At 47.9% G+C, this 9,324-nt stretch overlaps 2 protein-coding genes and 1 long non-coding RNA gene across 3 annotated transcripts; 1 reads left to right on the forward strand and 2 right to left on the reverse strand.

Annotated features, from left to right (window-relative positions):
* On the forward strand, positions 1-3,285 carry LOC123047521 (uncharacterized). The gene is made up of 2 exons (XR_006423011.1): positions 1-115; positions 3,076-3,285. It is a non-coding gene; the product is annotated as an uncharacterized lncRNA (long non-coding RNA).
* A 54-nt stretch (positions 3,286-3,339) lies between these two features.
* On the reverse strand, positions 3,340-6,081 carry LOC123047520 (putative pentatricopeptide repeat-containing protein At3g15130). The gene has a single exon (XM_044471094.1). The coding sequence runs from the start codon at positions 5,867-5,869 to the stop codon at positions 3,761-3,763; it is 2,109 nt and encodes a 702-aa protein (XP_044327029.1). The 5' UTR covers positions 5,870-6,081; the 3' UTR covers positions 3,340-3,760.
* Positions 6,082-6,872: 791 nt separating this feature from the next.
* Positions 6,873-9,001, reverse strand: LOC123042871 (serine/threonine-protein kinase ATG1t). Its single transcript, XM_044465243.1, has 8 exons — positions 8,728-9,001; positions 8,530-8,650; positions 8,361-8,419; positions 8,193-8,257; positions 7,734-7,827; positions 7,574-7,654; positions 7,365-7,479; positions 6,873-7,263 (listed from the first exon to the last, which is right to left on the reverse strand). Exons 1-8 carry the CDS (start codon positions 8,977-8,979, stop codon positions 7,211-7,213), a joined length of 840 nt encoding a protein of 279 aa, XP_044321178.1. The 5' UTR covers positions 8,980-9,001; the 3' UTR covers positions 6,873-7,210.
* Between the last annotated feature and the right edge of the window lie 323 nt (positions 9,002-9,324).

The raw sequence follows: 9,324 nt of genomic DNA on the forward strand, positions 1-9,324 counted from the left end.
TCCAGCTGCCCCCCTGGTTGTCCCCGCACGGAAGTCTGCAGCATCTCTCAGGCACCGCACCCACCTGGCCCCCAATTTTTCCCCGCCGGCATTTCTGGTCTGATCCTATGATTTGGTATGTTCGTCAGTTTTGGCATGATCCTCCTTCCTGTTGTTAGTTGCGTGTACTGTTTTATGGTTAGATCTATCCCTTTTCGTCTGTTGAGTGTGGTATTTCCCCTGCAGCTAGTTTAGATGTATGTGGTTTGCGTTGTTTACTGGCATTGAATCCGGTGAATTCGGGTTGTTGATGTGCGCCTGGATATTCCCTTGCAGCTAGGTATTTCAATTTGGACACGCTGAAATCATGTTCAGTGAGTTCAATCCCCTGGAACACGCTGGATTCTCTAGTGTTTTATATCCCCTGTGCCGTTTGCTGATGTAGGTTTGTATGTATTGTTTCATTGCCTATCTATCACTATGAGATTGCTATAGATTGTCCATGTCATGATTGCCTAGTTTAATGGGGGATTGCTTTCGCTATTTGTTAGTGTAATTTTAGTGTTTTGTAAGTCAATTTTACACTGCATTTGTACTGTAATTCTTTGCTGATTTACATTGGATTAGTGGATTTACACCGTAATCCTTCGTGGATTTGCACTGTAATCCTTAGTGGAATTACAGTGTATTTTCTTAGTGGATTTGCACTGAATTCTATTTTGGATTTACAGTGTAATTCTTACTGGATTTTTAGTGGTTTTACAGTGTAATTCTTAGTGGATTTACAAAATGTAATAGTTGTTTTTACAGCGTAATTTTCAGTGGATCGGCACTGTAATTCTTGAGTGATCTTGTAATTCGTTAGTGGAGTTACAGTGTAAGTCTCAGTTTAATTTACAGTGTAATTCCTAGTGCTTTTTCAACTGTATTTAGTTGATTTTTACAGCGTAATTTTTCAGTGGATTTACGCTGTAGTTTCTAGTGCATTTTCTTAGTGGATTCACAAATATAATACTGCATTTGCTAGTGGTTTTTACAGCGTAATCTTCAGTGGACTGACACTAATTCTTGAGTTCTCTTGTAATGCAATTCTTTAGTGGATTTACAGTGTAAGTCTCACTTGATTTACAGTGTATTTCCTAGTGTTTTTGGACTCTATTTAGATGATTTTTACAGCGTAATTCGTCAGTGGATTTACACTGTAATTCTTAGTGCATTTTGCAATGTATTTAGTTGATTCCTAGTGGATTTTTACAGTGTAAATCTCAGTGTAGTCACGCCATAATTCTTTTGTGGTTTTACTCTGTAAATCTTACTGCCATGGTATTGTATTTACTTATCTTATCGGTGATTTTTACACTGGTTAGTATTGGATTTTTTGTGTGATATGTACTGGAAGCGTGAGCTTTTTGGTGGCTCTCGCTCGCCTTTCTGGCTCTGAAATAAGATGATGACTGATATGAGCCTATGTCTACATGCCCAGACCTTGCCAATGGGTGTGTCAAGTGTGGGTTGCATCCACGTGGCCGCTTGCTTGTGTGGATGGATGTGTGCTTGCAATGGGTTTTGAAACACTAGTAGTACTTCCAAGCAGCTTTTGTCTATGTGGCTGCAGTGTAAATGTGATCCTCTCCTCTTACGAGTGTTTGGCATGTAGTATTTTGAACTAAGAAGCACTTGTCTCTGCCTGTGAGCTTGTTAAGTATACATTTCATATGAGCAGGCAACCCTTTACATTCCGTATTTTCTAGGTGGTTGTCTATGCTTTTCAGTTTTGTGTTCTTTCAGTTATTGGTTCAGCTAGTGCTTGTTTATGTTGTTTGGGAGGAGAAGTTGTTGAAATTCTCAGTGCCATTTACAGAGGAATTACAGCAGTTTTCAATGTTGGTTCACTGTAGATCACATTGTAATTCAACTGCAATTATACTGTAATTCAACTGTCATTTGCACTATAATACTACTGCTTTTTACTCTGTAAATTTAATGTCAAATGTCACTGGGAATTATAGTAGTTCTATGTATATTACACTATATTTGTGATGTAATTACATTGTATATTACATTGTAAATCTTTTGCAATTGCATTGTAAAACTCACAAAATTTCTACTGTAGTTGTATTTCTACTATAAATTAGACTGTAAATCTATTGAAATTACACTGCAAATCACACTATTAATCTACTGGTTACACTGCAATTCTACTATATTTGTTACAAATGTAAATTCCATTGTAAATCTACTATAAATTATACTGTAAATCTTCTGAAATTACAGTGTAAATCACACATTGAATTTACTACAATTATACCATAACTCTACTGTATTTACAACATCGTAATTGTATTTGTAAATTACATTGTAATTGTACCGTGTTTATACTGTACTTTACACTGCAATTTTACTGTAAATCTACTGCAAATACAGTGTAATTGAAACTGTAAAACTGTCTTCTATTGTAATTCAACTCCGAATGTATTGTTTCAGATTGACTTAACTGTGTGAGTTCAGTTCATCATGTGTGATGGTTACGTTTTTATCTTCAAAGTTTACTGTAGTTGTTCCTTTTTTCCTGTAATTGTTACTGGACTAACATGATTTACTGTTTCCGTTTTACTTTGCATACAGTCCAACTATGTGATAGTTTCCTGTACTGAGGTCTTATATTTCTGCTAAATTTATCAGTATAATTTCTGCTTCTCTATGCCATTCCTGTTTGAAAGTTCTAATGTATATATGATTTGCAGTTCTTTAGTAGTTTTATTTTCCATGTAATCTTAGTTTAATATGTTTCCTGATGTACACTTGTCTTTGTTCCTTTCTTTCAAATTGGAGAAGCATTTCACGTCTTCTCTTTCTACGTTCATAAATGAGGGTAGTTGTTTTTCACTATAGTCTTTTGCATGAGTTACAAGATCTGGTAGTCACATGCACATGGCTAGATATGGTATATACAATACTCATTTTTTCTTTAAAGTTGAATGCAATTATGATCTAGATGTGCTTCTAGTGTCTACTAGCTGTTAGAAGTGCTTCCATTATCTACTGGCTGCAGTCTCTAACTATTTTATGTTCTCCTTTTTTTGTAAATTGTAACAGAAAATTAAGGATTCATAAACGTCATGTTGATATGAGGGAATGCTGCAGTTGGTTTGATGTACTTGACAGAAGCATCAGGGAGAGAGGTGATTTAGGGAGGGCACCTGACATGTGATTATTCCATAGTGTAAACTAATTAGACTGGTTTTCATCCGGCTGTAAAGTAGACAGTCCCAAAATTTATTATACCTTGAGGCGACCCAAGAGCAAGTCAAGTCTTTCGATCTCACCACTACAGTAGGTAAGTATAGCATTCACCGTGCTTGTCTCAGAATTCAGAGCTGTGCTTTAGCTAGACTAAGGCCCTGTTCGGCTCCCGGAATCTGAAGGCCAAAGGAAAGCATAAAATTTCAGGGCCATGTTTTAGCTGAGGAACCAGCCGGCAATTCAAAACCAAGCTGCTGGCACCTTCATTCCCCCAGTAACTCACTCGCACCTTCGAAAACAAGTGATCTGCATCCACCCCTGTTTATCTTCACACGAGATCGAGCTGCCTGCAGGATACTGTCACCAAATCAGTGCCCAAATCAAATGCTCAACTTCACCTGGGCATATGGCAATCCCCAAATCTTCTTCCCAAAAGGGCCATGCCAGCCCATTTCGGTGGTGGCGTATGCCTATTTCTTTGTCATGCCAGCCCATGAGGTACCTGCTTCAGTGTGAGTTCAGTCAGCCAAGTCACAAGTCACCAGTAGTCTCTGCAGGAGCAGGCGCCGTCCTGGAACCTGTGGAACCGGTTGGCGTCCCTGACAACCATCGCCCGCCCCACCACCCGCGACAGCCCCTTGAAGAACTCGTGGCAGTCGCCGCACACCCGAAGGTTCTTGTACACCCTGATCACCTCCCTCCTCCCCCCCTCCTCCTCCTCTTCCTTCCCACCGTCGCCATCGTGGCGCTCACCGTGGTGCAGCAGCCACAGCCCCACGGCCAGCCGCTCGCTATGCGCCCGCAGGCCCTCGGCGCGCGACTCCTCGTCCACGTCGTGCAGCGCCGCCGCGTGCGCCGACGACCCAGCACTGTACCCGAGCCGCTCCCTCATCCTGCTCTCCATGCCGCGGAGCACGCGGCGGATGTCGGCGGCGCGCGGGTGGGTGGCGTCGCCGCCGCCGTAGAAGAAGTGCGCCTCCTTGCCGACCTCCACCCAGCTGCACCCACCCTGCTTCCGCAGGCCCCGGCGCCGCATGGCGTCGCGCACCTGCTGGTGCTCGTGCCACTCGCCGGCCTCCGCAAAGATGTTCGACAGCATCACGTAGTTGGCCGGGTTGTCGCCGTCCATGGCCAGGAGGGCCTCGCCCGCCTCCCTGGCTAGGGAGACGTCCTTGTGCACCCTGCAGGCGCTGAGCAGCGTCTGCCATACGCCAACGGTGGGTGCCATCGGCATCGTCGCAACGAGGTCCCTGGCCTCCGCGAGCTCCCCAGCGCGGCCGAGGAGGTCGACCATGCACGCGTAGTGCTCTGCTCTCGGCCTCAGCCGCCGATCCTGTCGGATCACTGAGAAGTACCGGCGGCACTCGTCGACAAGGCCGGAGTGGCTGCACGCCGACAGAAGGGCCAGGTAGGCTACCTCATCGGGCTCCACGCCTTCCGCTCGCATCTCCTCAAACATGTCAATGGCCTCGCGCCCATGGCCATGCTTCCCAAGGCCGTTGATCATTGCTGTCCATGACACTACGTTCCTCATCGGCGTCTCCCGGAACCGCCGCTCCGCCTCATCAGTCAGCCCGCACTTGTGGTACATGTCGACAATGGAGTTGGACACTGACACGTCCATCCCTGTTGGATTCTTCACCGTGTAGCAGTGCACTTGCCTCCCCTGCTCGACGAGAGCAAAGTCTGCAAACACGCCAACGATGCTGGAGAGGACATGTCCATCAGCACGGACGCCAGAGCTCCAGAACCGCCGGAACAGCTCCAATGCTTCCTTCACCTGCCCTTCTTGTGCGTGCCCGACGATCACCGTCGTCCACTGGATGGCATTCTTCCTTTCCAACCGATCGAACACCTGCATTGCCGCCGGCAGGCACTGGCATTTTACATACACATCAAGCAGCGCACCGGCGACGATGACACTGGATGCCGTGGAGACCCCTCTGGTCACCATGGCCGCGTGAGCCTGCGTGCCCTCTCGAGCCGCGCCTAGGCCACTGCAAGCTTTCAGCAAACTGGCGAAGGTGAACTCATCAGGCTGACAACCCTCGTCACCTCGCCGCTGCATCTCCCGGAAGACGAGCAGCGAGTCCCTGCCTTGCCCGGCATGCGCGTAGCCAGAGATCATGGCGTTCCAGGTGACGAGGTCCCTGAACGCAGCAGCGCCATCAAACACCCGCCGCGCGTCGCCGATCCTCCCGCCCTTGGAGTACACGAGCACCAGCGAGTTGGCGACGACGCCATGCCCCTCGAACCCCATCCTGACGCAGGCCCCGTGGACACGAACACCGGCGCCCATGTCGCCGACCACGCCACATGCCTTGAGGGTGGCCGAGAGCGTGAACTCGTTCGGCGGGGCCTCCGAGACCCTCCGCATCTCCCCGAACAGCCGGAGGCACTCCCCGGCGCGCCCCTGCTGCAGGAAGCCCACCATGAGCGCCGTCCACGACACCACGTTCCTCTCGGGCATTCCGTCGAACACCTGGCCGGCCGCGTCGAGGCGGCCGCACTTGGCGTACATGTCGACCAGGTTGTTGCCGAGCATGGTGTCGGATCCGAAGCCGAGCTTGGTGAGCGCGCCGTGGAGCTGCGCGCCGCCGCGGAGGTCCGCGCCCCTCGCGCTCGCCCGGAGGAGGTCCGCGAGCATCCTCCGCCGCTCCACTGGATCCGCGGGGAGTGTTGGAAGGGAGATGGCGCCGCGGGGAGGGCCCGGCTGGGGCGATGAGAGATCGCGGCGAGGTCAGCATGTGGAGGGGCGCCGGTCGTGGGCGCGCACGGTGCGCGCTGGGAGTGGCGTCGGACGGGGAAAGAGAAGAGGCAGAGGGACAAGTGTGGTGTTTTTTTCTCTGTAATCTCTGAAATGGTGATGGAATATGAATTTCAAGGTTCAGTACAAATTTGGCTCAAAATCACCCATCTTCATATGGAAATTTTGAACTGGGCGCCATGCTTTTATTTTCAAAGTAGCTGCTGTTGGCTACGATCTGATTCTCCCTCCGTTCCGATCCGCATGTAGTCTGTGGTGGAATCTCAAGACTTATATTTCGGAACAAAGGGAGTAGATGTTCTAATCTTTTTATGAATCGGACGATATGTAGACACGTTTTTCTGTGTTTGTTCACTCATTTCACACCGTATTAGACGTCCATATTGAAATATCCAAAATATCTTATACTTGTGAATGGAGTATTGTTTTTCTCACGTTATGATTCATGAAAACAAACAAGTCCAGAACAAAACTACTACTCCCTATGTTCCTAAATATAAGTTTCAATATGTCAAAAAACGTCAAACATTGTGGGACGGAGGGAGTACATTCGAAGCAAAATAAGTGAATCTACACTCTAAATTACGTCTATATACATCCGTATGTAGTTTATAGCGAAATCTCTAAAAAAACTTATATTTTCGAGAGTACAAAAAAAAAACTTATATTAGAGACGGATGGAGTACATCTGTACCAAAAATAAAAGGAGTCTTTAGGCTAGTTTACCCTTAAAAAATGTCTAATATTTCGGTAAAGTAGCTGTGAATTCTCCTGTCAGGGTTACCGCCTCCTCACAGCGAAAAGTTGCTTCTTCTCTCAGGCATCTCAGGCAATTGTTTACGAACCAGAACCGTGCAAAATACTCCCTCTGTCTCAAAATAAGTGTCTCGAGTACGAAATAGTACAGTAATTGGCATTTTTCTTTCTACTGGTAGACTTGCATCCAGAGTTTCCTTACATTATATTCAACACATTCACATTTTTATACAGCAAGTCAGGTACAGTAAACTAAGCAACCACTCCTAAGCTTCAGATGCTGAGCAGTCCTACATGCTACAGTTCAACGGCACGAAACTGTATATGGATCTATTTCTGTAAAGTACAAACATTCAGATCTATATTGCCACCATCTGAAGCCAACACAAACAAGCAAACAGATATCCTATGCTTCAGATGATACTGCGGCCAGCACCAAAATCCACTTCAGTTTCAGTGTGGCATCTACGGTCGGAGGAAGCCGTGGTTGATGAATTCTTGCAAGGACAGCCGCTTCACTGAAAACAAAACAGGCTTCCAGACGTCAGCTATGTAACCATCCAGAGTTTCAGCATTTTGGTTAGCGGAAGAGGCGGCATGACCAGCGTCGAAGACAGACCTGGATTCGTGCATAGTAGTCTGGTGCATATGTCGATGGAGTCTGGATGCAGGCTGGGCACCACGAGTTGCGAGAACGGAAGGGAGCTACTAGTTCTGTTTATGCATTGAAGCATCTGAAGAAAGTAAAAAATGTGAGCCAAGGACAGTTCTGAAATCTAGTTCACTGAAATGATGATTGGACAAAGCTGACGAGTGGAAGCGTAGTACCTGCACGTTGCTTCTACCACGGAACGGCGGGTAGCCGTTCAAGAGCTCAAAGAGGATCGCGCCGATACTCCACAAGTCTACCTGCACACAGGAGATGTTCAGATTTGTGCCATTCGTTGCGGCAAAAAAAATGTTGGGCACGTGAGCATATACGGCATACCTTGTCATCGTACTTCTGAAATAGCATGACTTCAGGGGCCATGTACAAACGAGTGCCGCAGGCTGTCTCCGCATACTCCCCAGGATGAAGAACCCTAGTAAACACAGCAACAAATGTGACTGCATTTTTGTTTGTCCAGAAACTTGATTGCCTAACTAACGAGCCTTACTTATCACGCTGAACACACTCCACCATGTTTAGCATCATTACATATTTTGGGTTTCTGTTACTATGATGTGGTTCAGTAGCTAATAGATGTTGAAGAACGTCTAATGATTGATTTCTCAGCTGACCGAAGGAATAGCAAAGTTGACCAAAAGAACGTCGAACGATTGATTTCAAAGTTGACCAAAAGAACAGCAGCGGCTGCTACGATGAATGGCATATTTTTTCCTGCAACTACTCATACATGATAAAATGGGTACTTGTCAATACAAGAACTGCCATTTCAGAACTAACCTGGACAGACCAAAATCGGATATCTTGAGTATCGCATCGCTGCCAGGACAAGAGAGTAGGATGTTCTGCAACAATCCATTCAACAGCTCTATCAATTCAAAATTAACAGTTCAACCTAGTTAGAAAGCACTAAACAAGGAAATTAACAAGGGATTTCAGTCCCTGGACCTCGGGCTTCAAGTCCCGGTGGACGACGTGGTGCCGGCGGAGCACTTGCAAACCAGCTCCTGCCAGCCACAAGGGGGCAAGCTCCAGTTTTCACACATCACATTGAATCGAAATCGACGGTGGAAACAAAATTTCCGCGAACAATTGGGGAATACAGTGGATGAATTACCGATCTGTCTCATGAAATTCCTGGCGACGCTCTCCTCCACCCTGCCGCCGGCGCGCTTGACGTAGGTCGCCAGGTCTCCCCCCTCGCAGAGCTCCATGACGAGGTAGATGCAGCCCGGGGTCTGTCCGAGGGACGACGGAGCGTAATAAGCCACTCGATTGGTACAGGAAGAGAAGGGGGGCTTGGGGGCGCTCGTACCCGGACGACGTCGAGGAGGCGGATGATGTTGGGGTGGCTGACGGCGGCGAGGAAGCGGAGCTCGCAGTCGAGGCTGTCGCGGAGGCGGGCGGGGAGGCCGGCCAGCCGCACCTGCTTCACGGCCGCGGGGGCGCCCGTCGAGAGCCGCACCGCGCGCCACACCGACGTGGCCGGGGGCCGCCCCCCGAGGCGCTCGCGCAGCTCGTAGCCGCCCACCACCGTCGGCGCCGCCTCCGTGCTCCTCCCGGCCATCGAGAACGGACTGGAAGGCCGTACCCAAACGAGACCAAAAAAAATCTTGGAATGAAAAGGGAAATTCTGATTGGGCCAGGAGCACCATTATCTGACAGGCTGTGAGCCCAGGATGAGAAAGCTCAAACTATTAGAAAAAGCCCATCTTCTTCTTCCAGAGCCCGGAGGCAATTCATGGTTTCGTCATGAGATATTCAGCAGACCTGGACATTATCGCAGACGCTTCGCAGAATCAAGGTACAACTATGCCACAGTCAGAGCAGGTGCCAAAGTGGATCCCTCTAATGGAAGGTATGGTCAAAATTAATGTAGATGGAGGAATAGCGAAGAACAGTTGTAAGGGTG

This window comes from Triticum aestivum, chromosome 2B (genome assembly GCF_018294505.1).
Source record: "Triticum aestivum cultivar Chinese Spring chromosome 2B, IWGSC CS RefSeq v2.1, whole genome shotgun sequence".
Taxonomy (NCBI): domain Eukaryota; kingdom Viridiplantae; phylum Streptophyta; class Magnoliopsida; order Poales; family Poaceae; genus Triticum; species Triticum aestivum.

What these genes read in the sequence shown, in the direction of transcription:
- LOC123047520 (XM_044471094.1), bottom strand. Translation starts at nt 5,869, where the DNA reads ATGCTCGCGGACCTCCTCCGGGCGAGCGCGAGGGGCGCGGACCTCCGC.
- LOC123042871 (XM_044465243.1), bottom strand. Translation starts at nt 8,979, where the DNA reads ATGGCCGGGAGGAGCACGGAGGCGGCGCCGACGGTGGTGGGCGGCTAC. An exon ending in TTCAGAAGTACGATGACAAG is followed by an intron (nt 7,655 to 7,733) that starts GTATGCCGTATA and finishes TCCTGTGTGCAG; the next exon opens with GTAGACTTGTGGAGTATCGG. An exon ending in ACTACTATGCACGAATCCAG is followed by an intron (nt 7,264 to 7,364) that starts GTCTGTCTTCGA and finishes TTTTGTTTTCAG; the next exon opens with TGAAGCGGCTGTCCTTGCAA.